Raw genomic sequence first — 20,634 nt, 5'->3', positions numbered from 1 at the left:
CCTGGTGAGCATAGAGAACGCATGTGAGCATAGAATGCATGTGAGCATCGAGTAGATGTATCTACATGTACAGCTATGTAAAGTGGTAGGTTAATGACTTAGCTGAAGTTTGTGTTGCAGAGGCTAGAGTAGTTACATACATGTAAGACCAATCTAAACTGACTCTTTGGATACGTATTGTCCATCATCAACTCTATCAAGGGCATTGTTAGACTTCATTAGAATATTAAAGTAAGATGTCTGTATAGTACACACGTTCTAGGTTATCATCTTAGCTCTGTGGCTATAAGTTAGATTAGACTACATCGCATTGCTGTATGGTGATATAACAATATTCGAATGACCATTCTAATAACCGACCTTCCTAGGCTTCAATTGGTTTTCGTGGATATAACCCGGGCACTTATTAATCCATACTAGCTATTACTTGCTTACGGCTAATGGGGTATATGCCTCCTTTGCATAACGTTACTATAATTCAGCTACTGTATAGTGGACTACGATTGCTTGTCACGAACGCAGAAAACACGCATCTTATGGCTTTTACTTCATGCATTTGTTCATTAACTTCTTTTGAGTCTCAAATGCCAACCTTAGACCATGCCCATCGCAGTAGCCGAAAAAGGGAACCAGGAACACCGATGCAAAGACAAGATACAAGGAGACGTAAAGCCCTCTACGAGCTCTGGACGAGATCCTTCTTGAGCGTACCCTGGTACTGCTTCTTCTCGGCAGGCGTCTGGAAGGCACCGTGACCAAACTCGGAAGAGGTGTCGATCCATTTCAGCTCCACCTTCTCCAATGCCTTTCTCGAAGTGTGAGTGAACATGGACTTCCTTAGCGTTGTGACACGCTTCTTGACACCAGGAACGGAGCCCTTAACCATGACGAAGTCATTGTTGACCTCACCATATCGGACGAAACCACCCAGACTATGCATACGTTAGTGGAATCCTAATATAACTTTGAATTGGCTGTAACTTACGGGGTGATGGTCTTCTTGGTGACATCTTGCTCGGTGGAGGCGTTAGCCTCGTTGTCGCCCTTACCGATACGGTAAACCTTGTGGTTGACCGAGGTACGGTGGTGGTAACCCTGCTGACCAGCACGGGCAACAGTCCACTGGACGTGGGAAGGATGCCAAGCACCGATACAAGCGACCTTTCGGAGACCCTTGTGAGTCTTACGCGGCAGCTTCTTAGTACCCCATCGGGCAGTAACGCCGTTGAAACCGTGACCCTTGGTGACGGCGATAACATCAATCACCTCATCTTGCTCGAAGATGGTGTCGATGCTGACGGGCTTCTCGAAGAGGCCGTGACCGAACTCGACCTTGTCGGCAACAGAGCCGCCGTTGATCTGGATCTCCATAAGGTGGGCCTTCTTCTGCTTGAGGGGGGTCTTTCGGATCTGGGTGTGAGCGAGGACACGAACGACGGTGCAGTACTTCTTGATGCGCTCGAGCTCGCGGGTGATGGAAGAGCCGCTGCTCTCCGAGTGCTTCTTGGCGTACTTGGTGAAAGCCTTCTTCTTGCTCTTGTACCAGTTCTTGTAGAATCGGCGCTTGACTTCGTCGCTCAAGTGTTCGGCCCACACGGTGGTGAGTGATCGGAGACCGCGGGGGGTCTCAATGTAGCCCACAAGACCAACAACGATCATCTGTGAAGATGTTAGCCATAGGCGCAAAGCCAAGCGGGCTGCGTTGTTCGTACAGGTGGAGTGTCAATAATGGTGACTGCTTCAACAACCTCCTTCTTGTGTGCCTTTGCGCCGGGTCGGTCGAGGTCACGAACGATCGTGGTCATACCAGCCTTGTAGCCCAGGGCGGCAGTAAGGTGGACAGGCTTCTTAGGGTCATCCTTGGGGAAGCTGACGGTAGCAATTGTAAGTTAGTACCAAATTTAAAAGTAAGAAGGTATTTCGCACGACTGCGATTTGATGAAAATAGGTGTCAACTTACGACTTTACCTTGCCGCGATGACGGGCAGCACGCTTTCTCGGCAAGAAGGCGAGAGAGCCGTGACGGGGAGCCTCGAACTTACGGTGCGACATCTTCGATTGATCCTTTGTTGTTAAAGGAAGAAGTCAATCGCCAGGTCGTGGGTGGGAGGTTTAAGGATGGAAGAAAATGTTCGGGATTGAGAAAAGCTCAATCTTTTTTTGGTAGTGGGTTAATGCAAAAACCTGTGGGCTGTAAAATCCCGGCAAATAACCGAATGTGGGAGGAAAGGAAGCAGAGGAACCCTAAAGCTCGGACCACGTTATTAGAGAGCTTTTCTAACCCCACTAAAATGATCTTCAAGCTTACATGTACCTATGTATGTTGTTAACGAATCAATTTTTAAAGGACCATTTCCGATTACGAGTACCTAAGGTACGTACCATGTACGCAGACACTTGACATGAGAACGCACACATTATGTACTTACATGTATGTTACATATGGAGAAGCTACGGGTATCATCATATTGACAATGCACATAATCTGAGGCACAATAACATTGGGAGGAATTTTGAGTGTATTGAACTGATAAAGCAAATGTTTAGAAACGATAGACAGACTTCTTATCGCCTTGCCAGTATCTAAAGGGAGGCAATTCGCCAACTTGACCATTGATATACATAGCTTTGAAATAATCCTGAACAATGAAATGGGTATGTATCGAAGTTCAGCATTCGTTACTGGCATCTCCCTCTCCTAAACGTTGCCCTCCGCCTTGGGGGCAGGTCCCATTATCCCATTGATGCTGGCACTGGTGGGTGTCGTGTTCTTTAAGTCGCCAGATGTTGAGCCCGGCCCCGATGCCGCGCCATTAACGCCCACCTTCTTCTCTTCTTCTCCACTATCATCGTAGTCATCATCAACATCCATTTTCCTAGCAGCCCGCTCTGGTTCGTTTATCTGCGACGGAGTGGGAGCTGGCGGGTGTTCGAGTCTCTGCCGCTCATCTTGGGGGTAGTCTTTTGGGGCAGGGCTTGGCTGCGGTCCGTCATGAAGCATGCTTGGCAATGGAGGAGGTGGACCCTGTTGCATAGGAGGGAGATGGTTTGGCATTGCATGTGGTGGATGATGAGCGGCATCTGATGGATGATAACTCTCAGCCGCATGTCGTTGCTCTTCAACACGTCGCATTTCTTCGACTCGTCTTTGATCGTCGACGCGTCGCTGCTCCTCGATGCGCCGTTGTTCTTCAAATCGGTGGGCATCAGGAGAACGACGGTAAGGATCCCGCGGTGGGGTGGATTGTCGTCGGTGACGTATATCTTCCATGCGAGCCCGAGTCTCCTCGTTAGCAGGCTTTTTAATGGCAGGTTCGTCTTCCCACTCTCGCATCCTCTTGGGCGCTACTGAGGACGGTCTATCGTGATCCTGATGAATGTCGGGTCTGATTGGCCCTTTTGGGTGAGGGCCTGGTTCCATACTGCCCGGCATTCCCGGCTCTTGCTGGTGAGGGAACGGAGGTTGGTGCTGAGGATAAGCCGATTTTGGCGACGGCATGCGATTGTCATGGATGAGTCTTGGTTCCGCACGAGGGGAACCGTTACGGTAGGGCATTAGAGAGTGCGGCGGGGGACCATTAGGCGGGCCATTCGCGGGACCCATATTTGAAGAAGGTGCTGGCGTATAATTCGGATTGTTGACTCTAGCCGGACCTTGGGCAGGTGGCGGAGGGGGTTGCTGCGACGGTCCTGGTAAAGGGGGTGCATATTGGGTGGGTGGGCCTGGAGAAGGACCTCTTCGAATCGGTGCTGGACCTGGACGACCCGACTCTCCGTACTGCCTCATCTCCTGCCGAGGACTAGGCTGTCGTGGGAGTGGAGGTGGCGGCCCGCGAAAGGGCTCGCGCTGCTCATAGGGATTAGGTGGTTGTGGTGGGTTGATATCACTGGTTCTTTGGCCCCAACCGTTGGCTGCAGCAGGTCCCGGGGGCGGCCTGTGAGGGCCGGGTCCGGATTGCTGCATTGGAGCAGAACCAGTCCATGCAGGTGCTTGTGGTCCCTGAGCGCCGTAGGATTGGGGATGAACATCAGTGGGCACAGCTTGCGGGAGGCTTCCCGGAGTTTGACCAGCCCTTAGAAGCTGAAGTCTCGCCTTGATGTGCGGGTTAGCGGGATCCAATTCGGCAGCCCTTTGATATGCATCCAGAGCATCATTGATCTGATTATTGCAAGATTCGTACTGGAAATATTCGTTAGCTAGTTTATACTTGTGGAAGACAGCAAACAAAACTTACCAGAGTACCAAGGTCATACCAAACTTCAGATATATACGGGTTCAACCTAATCGCCCGAGAATATGCATCTAAAGCATCGCGGTACTGATTGATCTGGTAATAGAGCACGCCAATGGAGCACCAGAATGTAGGGTTCCGCCCGTCACGATACACTGCTTGCTGGTATGCTTCATACGCCTTGGGATACTTCTGCTGTGACATGTAACATCGGCCAAGGAGGTACCAGCTTTGGGCGTCGTTGTTATCTGCCACGTGAGTTAAAAATGCATAAATTTCATACTATAGATTTGACCACCACTTACCAGCCGCAACGGACTTCTCTAGGTACTCGATGGCACGCTCCTGAGTCTGGAAGCTACTGCTTTGCTGATGGTGGAGCCAACCTAATTGTTGTAAGACCTTGGCATGGTTCGGGTCACGTTCAAGCACCCGCATATAGGCGGCCTTTGCACTATCATACTACATATGATTTAGCATACGTTCCAATGATACAATCGACCAGTACCTACGTCTTTCTGCTGTTCATGAACATGTCCAATTTGGAACCAGATATCTTCTTCGGTCAATGGCGGCGGCGGAGAGTTTACGATGTACTTGAAACACTGTAATGGGTTAGAGTCGAGTGGGCTCGTGCTAATTAATGGACTTTACCTCTAAACTTGGGCCGTATTTTGATTGTTGTTTGTAAATTATGCCAAGTCGGAAATAAATCTCGTTTGCCTTCTCGAAATCCGGCTGCATCTGCATGACCTGCGAAAAAGCCTCTTCGGCATGGTCGAGGGAGCCGTATCTGTCGTATAGAATTCCTATACCGTACCATAGCTTGGGTTCCTATTGCGTGTTAGCTAGGCAATAGATAAGGAAGTCAAAGTTGTTATTTACTTTGGGGTTCGGCAAATTAACCAGAGCTGATTGGTAAGCTGCATATGCCTGCTGTAAGTCGTCCATCATAAGATAGCAATGCCCTGAGAGTGAGTGTTAGCTAAGTTAATACACATGTGTGCGTATGAAGCTGAATATACCCAGGCTACCCCAGACTTCGCCATTGTTTGCATCTATCTTTAGTATAGCTTGCAGGTACTCTACTGCCTTATGGAAATCCTCACGCGTCCTTAGGATTAGACTGATTGCATTCATCGCGGGAATAGAGTTCGGGTTCGCGTTCAATGCGCGCTCGTAGGCGAGCATGGCTTCGTCTAAGTTACCGAGGAGTTCAGAGAAACTACCTATATAAATTATCAGTCCCCTGCACCCGGCGAATGACGCTGTTATATTATACTCACCGATTTGCATCCAGAGTGCTTCATTAACCGCAACAATGTGTCGCGACGGAGCCCATTGACCCCCCTGGGCCGGGCCAGGAGGAGGAGGAGGAGGTACTGGCGGGCCATGATGTTGCATTTGCATCGCCATCTGTGGCGACGGGTGGTGATTTGCCATAGATATTTCGACTTGTCAGCAAAATTCGCCTCACCGAGGCGCTTAGGTGTTTTCCAGCTTCGGTAAAACACAAAACCGAATCAAAGCCTTATGATGCGGAGAACTCGTTTGCGACGTAGTTATACTGATAAACGGCACATAAATATGTGAAGTACCAAGATACGCAAAAATAAAATAAAACTTTGAGGCGTAATGCGCAAACGCCTATAAAAGCCGGTGGTAAACTGCAGGTTATACGGTTGTGGAGTGTTATGATGGTTTCAGCGGTCGCAAGATCGTAAATAATGACTTGGTCCGGGCAAGAGCGCTTAATACGAGCCGCTAAGTACTAAGCAGTATAATATGCTCGGATCGCGTCTAGGCGGGAATAACGTCTACGAACGACAAATTTAATAGTCGAGACGGAATAGAAAAGAATGCGGAATATGAGGCTCAATCTTTGTCTTGATGGCCTAGTTGCTTAGGGGAGGGGAGAATAAGCGGTGGAGAGGCTGGACGGTAGACGGGAAGAAGAGAAGAGTTTGGGAGAAGACCCAAGGAGGATTTCGATGGACAGCAGCTACCCTAACCCACGATAGCACCTGCAATATTTAGGTAGATAGAACTAGCATGGGAGTAATATGTGGGGCAAGGAACGAGTGTTCCTAGACCTAGAAGTCATCTAGGCTAGGTAACCACAATGTACACGGTAGTATAAGTGGACCGCCTAAGACGTGCAGGTAATACGAAGTCCACTCTTCTTTTAATCCAGCCCCAAAGTTCCCTATACTTAAATTTTCCATGCTTCTCAGCTAAGCTAGACCCTTATTGCTCCTTCGCATCCTAAATATACATCTTATACAGCTTCGTTGCCATCTTTGCAGTATCTGGATCGAACAATGCCAACCAGGCATTTTATAGACACGGTGATGCGTCTTTGTACGAGATGTTATATGTGCTTCGACACTTTACCAACTTGCGGATACCCAAGAGAAACGCAATTCGAAGCATATCAACGTAGGAAACACGCCAAGCACGTAGCAACACTCGCACTTATTACTATAAGTTACTTTTCGCTGATAAGGTAGAGAGAGTTCTCTTTTCCTCTTCTTTCTTCATCTGTGTTTAGAATATATATAAAGTATGCGTCGTCATATGCCGCGTGCGCTTAAATATCCTTCTTGTAAAGTTTACTATTGACACTTTTTTTTTTTTTTTTGGAGTTTGGAGCAAGATTTAACTATTGCCCGAGATAACGGGCGCGGCTAGGAAAGCCGCTGTAAGTAGACAGTACGTTTTAACCCTGATTGAAACCAAACTCTGCACGGATGGTTCCTGCAAGGAAGAAGGGGAAGGGTACGAGTTAGTTACTTTGCAGAAACCTGGACCAAGGAGCGGGCAAAGTTCCGAAACTCCTACAAATTTGGTCAATCGCCGGTGGTAGCGGCTCGGACGGATTCGCTCTTACCTTGCCGCTTGGCATGGGCGAGCCCCAGAGAGGAGGGTTGCTTGGAAGGCAAGGTACAGGGTTTGAGAAAGGGCGGGTGTGGATGGGTCATATTGCGGCTTGGCATTTGAACCGCACACCCTCCTATGTACATATGTACACTACATAGATACATACTTCATATACATAAACCCGCACCTGGGCGATGGGGCAATCCTCATTGCGTACCACATACCACATACCACATACTACATAGTACGTCGCAGACGATGAGGAAACCTAAGGGGAAATCAATTTAATTTTTTTTGAGGAACGCTTATCTCTCTATATCTCTCTATCGGAGTATTTATCCCCATCGAAGCCAATCTCACGAAGAAGGCTTGACGTACAGGATCGAATTACCCAAGACAGTTAAAGCCGTGTCTTAACAAATTCCGACGTTTTGGCTTGACACTTGTCAAACATACAGGCCACAACTACGCATTCGCCCGTACCGTGCTGACACTTATTAGTATTTTTATTATTACGAGCGCGAATTGGTAAACGGACCAGGCATTGCAGAGGTCAGGCAGTGGCCATTTGACGTCGAGGATCCGCGTTCGAGACCATATCTTGAACCTGCCGTCGGACAGACACAATTTTAACAACATTGGTCAACTCGAGACAGTGGGTCACCAACACATCAGGTAACTTGCCATTGCCGAGTTTTCGTCGACTGCAAATCATGCAGAAGCTCATCTAGACCATCTCCGTCCCTGAGCTTATATCTGAATGTCGAATCATGAATAAGGTCAAAACCAGAGACACGCAACTGGCATTCATGAGTTTAGATAATCGTAGGTGATGGACGGTAACACCTCGTTGAAGAAGAACAACTAGACAAAGGTTTGTGAGGCTTTTATGGGGGGATTTTTTTTTTGTTACCGGATTGTGTCAGCAAGGAAATTGAGGTGGAAATAGCCAAGCGACCAATCTCGTCATCTCCCGAAGATCGAGGGTGAAGAAACACCGACAATGTGGCACCAATTTTTCTCAGATTTGGGGGAACAAGAAAAATAATACCATGGTGGCCATTCCCGTTGAGGTAGTGTTGTCGTCGGCGCTAACACGCTTCTAGAAAGCCCACGTGTCATAACAAGAAGGGGCTGGAATATGTTCGTGACTTTAAACGCTGTTTGGGGCTTATTACCTACTTCGTCGTAGCGTCCTCCCGAAGAATCCTTCAACAGCGCGACCTTACTAAACTACTTTATTTGTTTCATCACTTCGGGCTTTTTCTCGTCAACTTTACCCTGTTCCGCCTTGGGTTCCTATGTAATATGTACTTACCTACTTGGGTACTACTACCACATCGAGCAACGGTAGTCGATCCTATCAGAGCCCTGTTTCAAGCCTGCTATGAAATCATCGCGCGTACCTGAGTACCCTAAGTACTCCCTCTTAGTCAACACGCTACCCACGTAACCATGCATGGTAGTTTTCGAAAAGCAAGTCGGGGGAGTGGGGTTTAGTAATGGTCCTTCGATAGGATTATTCATGGGGGTTCATGAGTCGGGATGTCAGGGTGTCGCTTTTTCGATAATCTACTTAGATTGATTGATCATTTGGAAGATGGCCGGTTGGCTGATCACTACTTGTGTGATCGTCATGGCCAGGCAGTTAAGAGGAAGCATTTTCCCGCAACCTGCACGCAGTACATAACGCATGCAATATGTGATTGCCCGGCATAAGTAACCACGGAGTGGGTGTTGGGATCTATCAATGGAGAGGGAGTGGACGGATGATGCTGCAGCGATGGTTGCACAATGGACAAGTTGGTTCGAAGCGCCCCAGGAAAGGAGAGGTAGGTTAATAAAAGAGTGGGAGAAGGGGGGGGGACAGTCGAAGGGGCGTGTCGTAGCCGGTGTGACTTTTCCCATTGCCCATTTATGTACATCCATAATACCTTACATATGCGGGTTCAATACCGTATTTCGGTCCAACCCTTTATTATTAGCTCAGCCAGGTTGAGGCCAGTGGAATGAAGAGTACAAAGGTACGAAGCGCTAGATATGTGTGCTGCATCTCGCGCATATGCAGCCGTTGGTTGCGTGGGCTATTATTCGCCAAGAGAGCAGCGGTCCGTACGGTTGACGTGCCACACCTCCAGATACAGATCACCCTACCACCCGTGTGAATGGAGCTGTCAACCCTGGCTAACCGTCCTGCCTGCTTGCATCGGGGCCCCGGCGGTCTACACTACATACATAGTAATGATGATGATGGTGTGCTTTAAAACTCACAGGGTATGTACTTTGTCCTGCGTCGCCTAGGCACACCTGGGCTTCTCCTGGCACACCTCCGGATATAAGTCACGTACCAAAGTAGGTAGGTAGGTTACCTAGCCCCATGTGTACGTACATAATCTGCAAGCGCCTTTTCATCATTACTGCTCCGCGGGCTGACGATGGTGGCAGCGATTTATTTCGGGACGGCCCAGCATTAAACAAGCAACAAAGCAAAACCGATCAGCCACGGACTAGGCGTACCGCGTACATATTGCAGCTGAAATGGGGTTAGGGCCCCCTGCTGTTTTGGCATATATATGCGTTTCCCGCCTCGTTACTTTGCTTAGGCAAGAGTGCGAATAGAGCAAGATTTTTTCGCCGCATCTCAGTCAGAGAGAACCTCACCAAATCTTCTACCGCATTTGGCGCTTGTATTCCCTCAATCTGCAACTCCAAAGTCGATATTGCAACTTTGCAAATACCTAACTACCTACCTAGCCAGCCAACGGCTGAAGGGACGACGCTTACCGACGGATGAGCAAGCTCGACCTGTTGGTATTGTCCATGAACTAACTATCTATAGACCAGGTTAATAAGCAGATATGCCAACGTTGGTTTGCATCATTCGCTTGCTAGAAAAGGAGGAATGCGGGTTGAAACATGGCCGTCTTCTTTTAGTAAAGGCCGTGGGTTGGGCAAGGTGGATGGGAAGAGATGGAAGGCGGGCTGTCCCTAGTTCCGCTAGCACAGCTGGCGCTGGCGTAGGAGACGGACAGCAGACGGACAGCAGAGAAAATAGGATTTTTTCGGAGTGTACAGGGGCTTTAGGTACACGGATTGAAACGTTTTAAAGTACAAGTGTACAAGTGCACAAGTGTACTGTGGTAAGCACTCTTCATTTGCATGTTCTGCATGTTCTGCATGTACGGCGTAGCTCCCGAAGAGAAAAGCGTGAGATTTGCCGATTTGCACACTCGTTCAAGTCACATGTAATGGACCTGAATGGCTTCGGGGATAGTGTGCGGTGCGACTTACACTCGAGCGATACGTGTGCACATGTACTCAGCCGATCCGGTTGTACTCAGATGCAGTGGAAACCGATTATGATGAGACAATGTCCAAGGGTGTCAATGTTCAAGGATGTGTACCTGTTTGAGGTTTCCCCAAATTAATGTACGGTATAAGCCACATATCACCCACTCTTATTAGGCTCGGACCCACTACTGATGCAACTCGACCGGCTTGATCTAGACAAGCCACAATGCCACATCTCAGAGCCACGTTTAGAGGTAAGGTATTATTAACCTTTCGCACTATGTCTACGACATATCCGTATTTAGATGAATTAGATTGGGTCTAAATTGGGTCTAGTTTAGGTGACAGGGTGAATACTCAAACGGCGTCACTACTGACTAAGACGAGAGGAATTCTTCTGCATTTAACAATTGACACCTATAACTAGAGAATATATATAAACAATCAAAAGCTCTCTATACTACCTAATCCACCTCTTGCCTCGTGGGTTTGGTGGTCGATATATACCTAAGACATGGCTTCGGCAAAGCCCTACTTGAAAATGTAGGCCAAACATTGTTTAACGGTTGCTCCCTTTCCATTGTAAAAACCGCTGATCTACTTGGGCACTATATCAATCAAAGACATATAACATTTTACTTATGAATAATTATATACTATTATATATAGATATATATATATATATATATATTCGTCTACCCCCTTTTTTTCTTCTTCATCGTTCTTCAACTCATTGCAAAGCAGGATTACGGCGGAGCGAGCTTATACGATGCTATATGCTACTATATGCTACGCGACTGCATATATCCGTCTATTGGTGAAATACTCTAAAACAGATACGTGGACAGTATGGTATGTGACGGCATGCCGTATTACCCAAATGCTAAGCAGTGCTGATATTATATCTACCGTAGAATTGACATATAATGCTGCACGTCAAGCTCGGTTTATAGTACTCGATAAAACCAAACGGGAATCTCAACCGTAGCTTGCTGAACAGCCAAACTGAACCCGACAGCTATCCGGCTATCTTGTGAATTAACACTGTAACCGGCACTTTGATATTACTTGATTGGGGATATTTCACCCCCTAAACTCAAAACCCAGATGCCTCATCCTCTAATGCCGACTCCGAACTCGCAAGTGCTCCCAAAATAGAAATACACGCGTATTCGGACATATGGCAAAGGGGGTGGTTCGAGATCCAAACGAGAGAGCCCCCCGCCAGCCCCCGCAGAAAATTGGACATTTCAAGAGTCGCTCTTGTCGGTATGATCATGATCAGGGTTATAGTTTGTCTCTCCCAACACTGTGGTGGGCTGTGATGTCATCGCAGCCTGAGCGTTCGGCTGCTGATGTGTATGTGCTCCCGAGCCGCCTGGCTGGTTAGGAGGTTGTGGCTGACTTCGTGTGCCACTACTGGGTCCCGCAGTTGCAGCATGGAGACGTTGGTCTAGTACTTTTAGAGCCAAGGCTCTCCGTCTTTCAGCTTCAGCCCTAACACCTCCATGACCGCTACGCTGTATGAAGTTACCCCCTTGTGCGGCGGAGATATCGGCCTGTGAGAAAGGCGTGCATATCCTCATTGCTACCAACAGGTTGAAAACCGGCTCGGTAATCGCGGAAACAAATGGCTTAACTGGTCCTGGAAAGAATTCAGCAAAAGCAAACGTCTCGCTCGCATCCCCGCGCATAGATGTCGGTTGCGAAGAATCAAGATCCGGGAAAATCGTCTTATAGAATCGTAAATACGTCCAACTGGCAAGGAGACCGAATATGGATAAGAACAAGGAAGCACTCGTGAGTAACGGAGTCAAGGACAGCACAGCAACAAGGCCGATGTATATGAGAGGAAACTTCGGTACGCGCAAAGACAAAACACCTCGGAAGAGGGTTACGGTATGCGCGGGAACGAGTTGGCTAAAAGCGACAAGAAAAGAGATCTGAAGGGGTATCGTGCCAGCAATAGTTGTCAACCTGAATTTTTATTTATTAGTACTCCTAGCTGCATGTAACAAAACCCTAGAACATCCGGGGGGCGGGACTTACGTCCATCTCTCGTTGCGAGTGATAGTGAACAGTGTGACCAGAATCAAGAAAGTTAAAGTATTGGGTATCAGGGATGCCACGAGTAGAAATTTAGCGAATTCCCTTGAAGACCAAGCTCTTTCTAGGTATTTCCCTCCATGATAAAGGGTTAGACTAGCAATCGCTAATGTAAAGATATTGTTCTCGACTAGAGTAGCCGTTAAGAACGTCCAGGGATAGAACAGCGACAGTTGAGGTATCAGTGTCAGCCATTCGACGACGATTTCGGAATGCGCAGACCATTGGCGGTAGCGCACGGCAGCACTTAAGACGGACTGTAGAAGCAAGACCACGAGTACCACGCGGGTAACAGGTGGGATGTTTAGTCGCGGAGGCATGGCGGCGGTTTGGATATAGGGATTTGAGCTTCGAGGTAGAGTTTGAGAGAGGTCGATTTTTCGGGGGTCGCGTCGAAGCCGCACATCACCTTACGAGGTTAAGGTTGGTAACGGCTGATGTGGCCAGTGCGTTTCCCGTCAGCCACAATTTTAGTAAAAGGTACCTACCACCTTCTGCAGGGAGAGGTAACCCAAGCCTCCTTTACGGATTGTGTCGCTCCCTCCCTCCGGTCAGGTACCGCAAAAGTACCTAGGTACCTACATATATCATATCAACACAATACAATACGAAACAAAGCTTCAAGTTGTTATCAACATGGCTAAGTTCCTAGATAGACCTTTAGATAGGCCTCTATAGCTACTTTCACACAATATTCATCCATCTATCCGCCTCCGATTTTACCGAACCGGAGTGAGAGAGATTTATACGTGTGCGTGACCTGAATAAAGTACCGAGTACCTAAGATAGATTAGCCCCGGTCTCTAGGGCCACGAATTTTCTGCAGGGGAGCAAGGTTCGAAATGGTTTCGACTGATAAAAGCCGATGATGTGTAACTCGTGGAACCCATAGATTACACGTCCTCCTCATCTTAGTGCAGGCACATGCATACTATGTATGCTGTATGCTGTATGTATGTACATGATTTGCAACTCCATAATAGGATAATCCATTGAGCCATCTAAGAATATTACGTCTCGTGTACTTTGGGCGATAGATGTTACTATTGAAGATTTTGCGGTCATGGCAAAGGATCTCGAGGAAGCAAAAGAGGGCTAACTATGTATCTCTCTACCTAGGTACCTATGTATCTTCTTTCGTCCGCACTAACCTAACCTAAGCATCTTTAACTTTTAGCGCTGTTGCATATTTACTACATATGATAGGTATTCTGGGTAGGGATTGTTGGTGATGCCGGAGAGGCACAATGCTATTTTCAATGCACTAAGCCCCAAGCGGATAAGGCGATTCGCTAGTCGGATGGCAAAGCCTTGAAAGATCGTCTGTTTCTTTCGCCTAAGCTTGGTAGGTACGCTACGACTTTCTCTGGTACGTACTCTTCTCAGCTCTGCATACATATATGTAGGTTAGTATGTACCTGTAGCGGCCGTCGAACCCAAACTTCCTTTGTACCTTAGGTATGTAGGTATTTACCTAGTTACATTACAATATAAATGTTCGAAATCTAAACGATTAAAATATAGAACTGGTATTAGCTATTCACATATAGCCATAATAAACAAAAAGAACTTTTACTATAATGCGGTTATTTTTCTTTCTGTGTTCCTGTTGCGTTGAAGCACGACCGATCTCAGTTTTTTTAGATCCTCTCCGATTGCGAATTTCCGGGTGTACCCCAGCCAGGCTAGCCAAGCCAGGATGACGGATTAATAAAATGATTTTAAGCCCTGACCATTGCCTGTGGAGTCGTCTGGAGTTTCGCTGTCGTTTCTATTGTTCAAAGGAAAATTACCTCATAGGCTAAGCCGTCTTGTCTCCCTGGCAAAAAAGAGTCTAGCCTCTCCATCCATCCCTCCCACCCGACAGAACACCTGCAGCACCAGGAAACGCCCTACCGCTACCGCGTGGATCATCAACAAGATGTGGTCAAAGAATGTCACTGAGACACACTGTATGATGAAAGGAAGGCTACGATACTGAACCTGATTCGGACAGGGTTTCCATTTAAACAATATGCCGCAGAGCCATTCGACAATGGCAATTTGATGAAGACTGATTCGCATCGTAAAAAATGAGGGTCCTTTTTAAATCCATTTTGAGGGAAAGGGTTCGACTAATAAACCAACTCAGTGCTGATGTCCAGTCAAAATCTTGCAGCGGAGCAACAGCCCTACATACACTGTACAATCAAAGTCGCCCCGAAGCAGGCCCCTTGCACTCTCAGAGATTTCCAATTCAACTCTCGACCCCGTCTGCCCGTACGCTGATATGAGGTAGCTAGGTAAATTACCTAAGGTACATGTTAGTCGAGTTAAATAAGTTGAATGTGCAAACCGTTTGCGTTGGCTACTTATGTAGGTAGGTATACGTCGATACTTATGCTTCGTTAGGTCAAGCGTTTTGTTTTAAAGTCGGTCGCCGTCTGTACCTCCCTAGGTAGTACATACATAATGTACCTAATATACCTCCATATATGTAGATACCTAGGTACTTATGTAAGTTGTTTAATCATGCAAAATTGGGTTAGTTACATACCCTGTAGGTACCAAGGTAGGCTGGTAGCTCCCCCAACTACATAGCAACGGCGTGTAGGGTATGTACTTAAGCACTCCGTACTAAGATGGATTTGGCGTGGATCTACTAGGAAGGCCGTACCATAGTAGCTTAGCCCCTGCCCGTGGATGCATCTCAAATCATTCAAGGCCTGACAACCAAAATCTCGTTGTCTTCTTTCCTTCACCATCCTCATGAGAAGAGATCAAAATACCGCCTATCCCAGTATAAGGACACCACTGTTCGAACTATTAGATATCGTAGCATCATACCCCTTCATATAGCCCCTCGTTTGCGACCATGAAGGAGTATTTAGACTCTAACCGAGTCAATTTCTTGATTTGGAGGTATGTTTTTCTTTACTTAGGTATCTCCGGTTTTCTTCACACACCAGGCTGCTTGTGCCTTTTCCCGTACCCCCGTTACTCCTGTGCCGTCGCCTCTTACCGGGTTATTGACATCAAATCGCAGATATTTAATAGAAGGCAGTACGTGTTTCTCATAACGCCATCGCGCACCTCACGCATCTTGAGCTATGCAATGATGTGGGAGTGTGTATGTGTGTGTGTATGCACACACAGCGGTGACGTTGCTATAGACGGCCGGAGTCAAATTAACCTGAAGTTGTAGATTATCGAGAGACAGCCGTCAAGTTCCAAAAAGAGTGGCACGTCGAGGAACCTCACCGACAGCTAGATTTCGCGCAACATGTCAAAAGTCATGCGCTAGTCAATGTCATAAACAAGGGTCTATTGTATAACTCGTTAGAAAGAGAGCATGCACAGTCGCAACAGGTATGTCGATGCAAAAACTGAATTCATCCTAACTATTTTTCTATGCGAGGTGCAATGCGCGCGACAAATTTCCATCACGGGTTGTAATGGAGTCAAAATCATTTTTGCTCTAATTTTGTCCAGAATTCGGCCAAATGGGCACTGACAGGTTTCTTCTGCGTAGTTATCCCGTGATGCCGCTGCGGCGGCAGTGGCCGAGGCGATGCAACTAGGTATTTTTGGTCCACTACGTGTAGGTCCACCGCTTCACCAGCAGGAGCAGGAGGAACAGCAGCAAACGGAGGAAATGGACCAGGATGATGAGGCAGAGACAGAAACAACAGCTGCAGCGATGACTACGTCCGGTGTTGATGCAGAAAATAACCGAAAGCGTCAAATTGAAAGGCAATCACAAACGGCGCTTCTGAATGGTTCCCCAGCTAAGCGACCAAGACTGAGTAATGGGTACGAAAATGGGGTGGATGCAGCCACAACTCCGATGGAACTTGACGGGCAGAACCATGACAACCATGACAACCATGCTTACCCTTCCCCCCAAGAGGGCGAACAGGCGCCAACGCCAACTCCCCGAACTGACGGGCCCGACCAGGGCACACAGGTTGACAAAGTCCAAGAATTGGCTACCGAAACCATATTTATCCCCCTAGGCTCTGGTCACGACGATGCGCCAACATCTTCGCCAACCACGGCACTGGCAAGAATCAATGGTGAGAACGCGCCTGTGCTACTGCATTGTCAGTGGCATCCCCGAGATCCCACCATCTTGGCGGCTGCTGGAACCGATGCGCTAGCCCGCATCTGGAACGTTTCTCGTGGAGCCACAACCGACCCTGCATTCAATGGTCACGTGAATGGCGGCGCTCCAAGTTTCCATTCCCTGGTCGAAGACGATATTAAGTCCACGGCCACAGTTACTGCGATGGCCTGGAATTGGGACGGGTCTACTATTGCTGTTGCTACAGACTCGGAATCGAAAGCTCGAATTGACCTCTGGACTTACGAAGGTGCTCATCTACAACGTTTCGAGGTTGCCGAACCTCCCGTCTTCAAATTGCGCTGGAATCCTAATAATACAGCTATCTTGGGCATCGCGCCGGATAACGGCGGTGCCTTAATAACCATTTACCATGCCTTATCGACTAATACACTGACATATTCCCTCCCACGACACGATCTTGATTCGGAGCCGCTAGATGCTGCATGGATTAGCGAATCCGAGTTTCTAATAGGTGGTGGTGACTTATTAATAGTTTTAAGGTGTGCTGATGGAGAAATCGGTGAGGTCCGGAAGTTCGACACTCGCGAAGGTGATACCTTAACCCAAGTTCAATTTGACTGGAAGACTTCGCTGGTGGCTACTTGTGGGGAGAAAGGTTTTGTGGACGTAAGTAGTTCCCTCTAGGCGAAATTAGGCTGCTTTCTAACGGGTGCACTATCAGATCTGGGACAGCAACGGTAAGCGGCGTGAGATAGAAGCGCACTATGATGCGGTCACGGCGTTAGCTTGGCAGCCCTTGCAGCAGACACCCCCGGATGACGAGCGGCTCTTGGCTTCTGGTGGTGAGGACGGGGCTATTTTTATATGGAATGCCCTAGCTCTTACCGGGAAAGCGAAGTGTTCTATGACCATGGATTCGCCAATAGTTTCGATGGCATTTACCCCCGATGGCGCATTTATTGCAGTAGCTACGATCGAGAAGATTTTAATCTGGAAGGTTGGTGACTGCAATATTCCCCGGGCAAGTTGGAGCCGAGCGCCCCATCCCGGCTGGCTTAGCCCACGGATGAACCCCGAGCCGGAGAAGGAGGACGAACATTGTTTGGAATGGGATATAACAGGTCATAAACTTGCCTATGGAGTCAACAGCCGGGTAAGTCACGATACCTAATTTATTTAGCCCTAAGCTAACAAAAGCCAGCTCGCTATTATCAACTTCCGATGATAGACTACAATTATATCCCCGTTGCCTTCCACTAGAAAACGCAAAGAATTACGTTTTATCCCAGTTATTGGTGGGATGATAGCGACTATCATAGCGTATCAGGATATATTTGTCGGCTCGAGGCCTTAACTGGTTGCTAGTAGTGAAAAGTCGCTACTAATGGCATACCAATATTATTATTACCGCATTTTCGAGTGCAATATCTAGCTCCCACGAAGCTATAGAATCTATGATCTAGTACCGCAAGGTCTAGACACCCGTTAGTAGCGGTTTGAAGAAACAAAGGACAGCCGTTCCAGGCTGTGAAGCGAATCGTCGCGATAGGTGTCATGGAGCTACTATGGGGACTGTCATTACTGTTTTGTTATGACAAAAACGAGGAGACGACTCCTGGGTATCGGATCGGCATGTCTGGCTATCTTGGAGGCGGCGAGGCGTTACTATCATATAGCTAGGAGCATTGGGGCGAGACATTTTTTCAGGTATACATAAGCTAACGGATTGTCATTTTTTGTATAAGCACTACACCCGGCATCCACAGCGAATCCGTGTTAGCGTACGAACTGTGAGAGTCATGTCAGATAATTTTATTATGTTGTTCAACCCTAGCCTAGCTCAGCTCTACGGCTTCCACCTCAATAATGTGAACGTGTGCTTTGCAAACGTGTATTTCCCCTGACCATCCCACTTCCCTTCAGACAAGCTAACCTCTTCCTTGCCCTCTTTATTCGTCGAACTAACTTGAGATCCGGACACGGTGTATATAGACACATCGGTACCAACACCCTTAAGCTGGACGGCGAAGTCCTCCGTCTCGCTAATATTGACAACAGCCAGATTTACGTAGCCATCGTCACCAAGGGCGGCACTAACATCGAGCCACGGCGCACCCGTCTCGCCCAGCGTCCCTTGTAACCAAGCCGGCGTCGTCTCTCCCTCGTAGGCACCGGACCGCACATGCGTCGCAACAGTCCAGCCGCGCATATACTTACTAAACAGCAGCAGCGGCCACCACGTAGCCTGGCGCACGACGCCATGCTCGTTCGTCATAAGGGGACTAATGACATTAACCGTCTGCGCAATATTCGCCATGCCCATGTACTTGCTCTGCCGCACAAACACATTCAGCCACACCCCGACGGCCAGCGCGTCGGATAAGGTGTACTGCTCCTCGGCGCCCTTCTCGCCCGGCGCGCGCTCCGGGTCCCAGACGTTCCACTCGTCGAAGCAGATGCGCGTGGGCGGCTTCGTGGAGGAGACCTTGTTCTCGATGCGCGCGAGATCGATCAGCGAGGCGGTGATTTGGATCGCGCGCTCGGCGGCCAGGGGGGCCGTGGCGTTGTGAATGTGCTTGTTCGACGCCGTGTATATGTGGATGCTGTGCATGTCGACCCAGCCGACGCACTCGTGCAAGACGTAGTGGTCCCAGGAACTCTGGCCGTCTTGCCCGCAGAGGACGAGCTCGACGGTGGGGTCGAGGAGACGCAGGGCTTTGGCCCACTGGATGGCCTTCTTGGCGTAGTCTTCCTTGGTCATCTGCTCGACTTGCCAGGGGCCCCAGACCTCGTTGCCGAGGGCCCAGTACTTGACGCGGTAGGGCTCGGGGTGTCCGTTGGCGCGGCGCAGGTTCGCGTAGTACGTGTCCCGCGTGCCGTTGCAGTACTCGAGCCAGGCCAGGGCCTCGTCGAGGGTGCCGGTGCCGAAGTTCAGGCATAGGTACGGCTCTACGCGGCGGTGTTTGCCGGCCGATAGCTTGTCGAGCCAGCGCATGAAGTCGTCGGTGCCGAATTGGTTGGTCTCGGTGCCGAGCCAGGCCAGTTCCGGGCGGGAGGGCCGCTTTTCGCGGGGCCCGATGCCGTCTTGCCAGTGGTACGTCGCGACGAAGTTGCCGCCGGGGTACCGCACTACCGGGATGTCGATCTCGCGAAGAGCCGAGAGCACGTCTGTCCGGAAGCCGTCTTCGTCGGACAGAGGGTTAGATGGGTCGTAGATACCTCCATAGATGCAGCGGCCCATATGTCTTGGTTTGAATTGTTAGCCCATGTTGTTTTATATCGAGAATGGATTCCCCTTACTCGGTAAAGCCGCCATATGTCATAGGGTCTATCTTAGACAGGCGCTTGGCCGCGTCCACCTCGATGAGAGGAGTTTCATCTCCCGCGATCTTGGTGAAGGTGGTCATGCTGACTTATTAAGGACTTTTCTCCTTTTCCCTTAATACACAAATCCAGACTCGGAGTATACCCAAGAGAAGAGTATCAGGAGAAGACATTGACACCAGCCCGGACTCGCCTGGTATTCATATGGCATTTGGCTCTCCGCTACGCGCCTCTCCCCTCACGTATTAGGGTCCACCGGAGACCGGAGCGGGTACGGGAAAGTTGTCCCATTCGGGAGAATCTTGCCCGTGGGGACGCCGATTGGTGCGCATAATGAGGCGCGATAAGGAATTCGTTCGATACCGTGCTTAGATTTGACGAAGAGAAACCAATAGTAGTTTATAGATAATTTAGAATATGAGTTAGACTCCCAAGACAATAGTTGGATGAGGTAAACATTTCCTACATAGGTATGTATGGGGTGAGTAGGGTACATACATATCTATATACTATATGCATGTACTCGTTATACGTACCTGTGTAAGTCAACTTTATTTAATGTAACTATATCTATCTTGTTATGTACCGTAGTTAACCTAGTTGACTATACATATATACCTATACATGTATTTAACTGCATTGGGTACCTAAGTACTTACGTCTGTATTCAATTCAATCCCAGATCAGATCGGTCAGTACTCACGTTACCCCGCGGATAGATACCTTTTCCCCAAA

General features: G+C 48.5%; 5 protein-coding genes across 5 annotated transcripts; 1 reads left to right on the top strand and 4 right to left on the bottom strand.

Annotated features, from left to right (window-relative positions):
- Positions 1-436: 436 nt before the first annotated feature.
- Positions 437-2,171, bottom strand: F4813DRAFT_363747 (ribosomal protein L3-domain-containing protein). The gene is made up of 4 exons (XM_049243735.1): positions 1,961-2,171; positions 1,713-1,869; positions 986-1,659; positions 437-932 (listed from the first exon to the last, which is right to left on the bottom strand). Exons 1-4 carry the CDS (start codon positions 2,050-2,052, stop codon positions 677-679), a joined length of 1,179 nt encoding a protein of 392 aa, XP_049098551.1. The 5' UTR covers positions 2,053-2,171; the 3' UTR covers positions 437-676.
- Positions 2,172-2,501: 330 nt separating this feature from the next.
- On the bottom strand, positions 2,502-6,394 carry F4813DRAFT_363744 (TPR-like protein). Its single transcript, XM_049243734.1, has 8 exons — positions 5,519-6,394; positions 5,258-5,461; positions 5,118-5,200; positions 4,887-5,066; positions 4,745-4,837; positions 4,538-4,694; positions 4,236-4,480; positions 2,502-4,180 (listed from the first exon to the last, which is right to left on the bottom strand). Exons 1-8 carry the CDS (start codon positions 5,673-5,675, stop codon positions 2,699-2,701), a joined length of 2,601 nt encoding a protein of 866 aa, XP_049098550.1. The 5' UTR covers positions 5,676-6,394; the 3' UTR covers positions 2,502-2,698.
- Positions 6,395-11,036: 4,642 nt separating this feature from the next.
- Positions 11,037-12,947, bottom strand: F4813DRAFT_363732 (DUF1751-domain-containing protein). The gene is made up of 2 exons (XM_049243733.1): positions 12,453-12,947; positions 11,037-12,380 (listed from the first exon to the last, which is right to left on the bottom strand). The coding sequence occupies exons 1-2, from the start codon at positions 12,827-12,829 to the stop codon at positions 11,654-11,656; spliced, it is 1,104 nt and encodes a 367-aa protein (XP_049098549.1). The 5' UTR covers positions 12,830-12,947; the 3' UTR covers positions 11,037-11,653.
- A 2,204-nt stretch (positions 12,948-15,151) lies between these two features.
- On the top strand, positions 15,152-18,409 carry F4813DRAFT_363727 (WD40 repeat-like protein). Its single transcript, XM_049243732.1, has 6 exons — positions 15,152-15,410; positions 15,535-15,551; positions 15,694-15,857; positions 16,021-17,241; positions 17,297-17,728; positions 17,777-18,409. Exons 1-6 carry the CDS (start codon positions 15,364-15,366, stop codon positions 17,798-17,800), a joined length of 1,905 nt encoding a protein of 634 aa, XP_049098548.1. The 5' UTR covers positions 15,152-15,363; the 3' UTR covers positions 17,801-18,409.
- F4813DRAFT_363723 (glycoside hydrolase family 51 protein) lies at positions 18,410-20,464 on the bottom strand. Its single transcript, XM_049243731.1, has 2 exons — positions 19,876-20,464; positions 18,410-19,820 (listed from the first exon to the last, which is right to left on the bottom strand). Exons 1-2 carry the CDS (start codon positions 19,980-19,982, stop codon positions 18,422-18,424), a joined length of 1,506 nt encoding a protein of 501 aa, XP_049098547.1. The 5' UTR covers positions 19,983-20,464; the 3' UTR covers positions 18,410-18,421.
- Positions 20,465-20,634: the final 170 nt, after the last annotated feature.

This window comes from Daldinia decipiens (assembly GCF_022478715.1).
Source record: "Daldinia decipiens strain CBS 113046 unplaced genomic scaffold F4813scaffold_22, whole genome shotgun sequence".
Lineage (NCBI taxonomy): Eukaryota > Fungi > Ascomycota > Sordariomycetes > Xylariales > Hypoxylaceae > Daldinia > Daldinia decipiens.
Note: the sequence above shows the minus strand (reverse complement) of the source record. Positions and strands in the feature narration are given on the sequence as shown.

What these genes read in the sequence shown, in the direction of transcription:
- F4813DRAFT_363747 (XM_049243735.1), bottom strand. Translation starts at nt 2,052, where the DNA reads ATGTCGCACCGTAAGTTCGAGGCTCCCCGTCACGGCTCTCTCGCCTTC. An exon ending in CCATTATTGACACTCCACCT is followed by an intron (nt 1,660 to 1,712) that starts GTACGAACAACG and finishes ACATCTTCACAG; the next exon opens with ATGATCGTTGTTGGTCTTGT. An exon ending in ACCAAGAAGACCATCACCCC is followed by an intron (nt 933 to 985) that starts GTAAGTTACAGC and finishes ACGTATGCATAG; the next exon opens with TCTGGGTGGTTTCGTCCGAT.
- F4813DRAFT_363727 (XM_049243732.1), top strand. Translation starts at nt 15,364, where the DNA reads ATGAAGGAGTATTTAGACTCTAACCGAGTCAATTTCTTGATTTGGAG. An exon ending in GGGAGAAAGGTTTTGTGGAC is followed by an intron (nt 17,242 to 17,296) that starts GTAAGTAGTTCC and finishes GTGCACTATCAG; the next exon opens with ATCTGGGACAGCAACGGTAA. An exon ending in CCTATGGAGTCAACAGCCGG is followed by an intron (nt 17,729 to 17,776) that starts GTAAGTCACGAT and finishes AACAAAAGCCAG; the next exon opens with CTCGCTATTATCAACTTCCG.
- F4813DRAFT_363744 (XM_049243734.1), bottom strand. Translation starts at nt 5,675, where the DNA reads ATGGCAAATCACCACCCGTCGCCACAGATGGCGATGCAAATGCAACAT. An exon ending in AGCACTCTGGATGCAAATCG is followed by an intron (nt 5,462 to 5,518) that starts GTGAGTATAATA and finishes TAATTTATATAG; the next exon opens with GTAGTTTCTCTGAACTCCTC. An exon ending in AATACGGCCCAAGTTTAGAG is followed by an intron (nt 4,838 to 4,886) that starts GTAAAGTCCATT and finishes AACCCATTACAG; the next exon opens with TGTTTCAAGTACATCGTAAA.
- F4813DRAFT_363723 (XM_049243731.1), bottom strand. Translation starts at nt 19,982, where the DNA reads ATGACCACCTTCACCAAGATCGCGGGAGATGAAACTCCTCTCATCGAG. An exon ending in ACATATGGCGGCTTTACCGA is followed by an intron (nt 19,821 to 19,875) that starts GTAAGGGGAATC and finishes ATTCAAACCAAG; the next exon opens with ACATATGGGCCGCTGCATCT.
- F4813DRAFT_363732 (XM_049243733.1), bottom strand. Translation starts at nt 12,829, where the DNA reads ATGCCTCCGCGACTAAACATCCCACCTGTTACCCGCGTGGTACTCGTG. An exon ending in ACTCGCAACGAGAGATGGAC is followed by an intron (nt 12,381 to 12,452) that starts GTAAGTCCCGCC and finishes ATAAAAATTCAG; the next exon opens with GTTGACAACTATTGCTGGCA.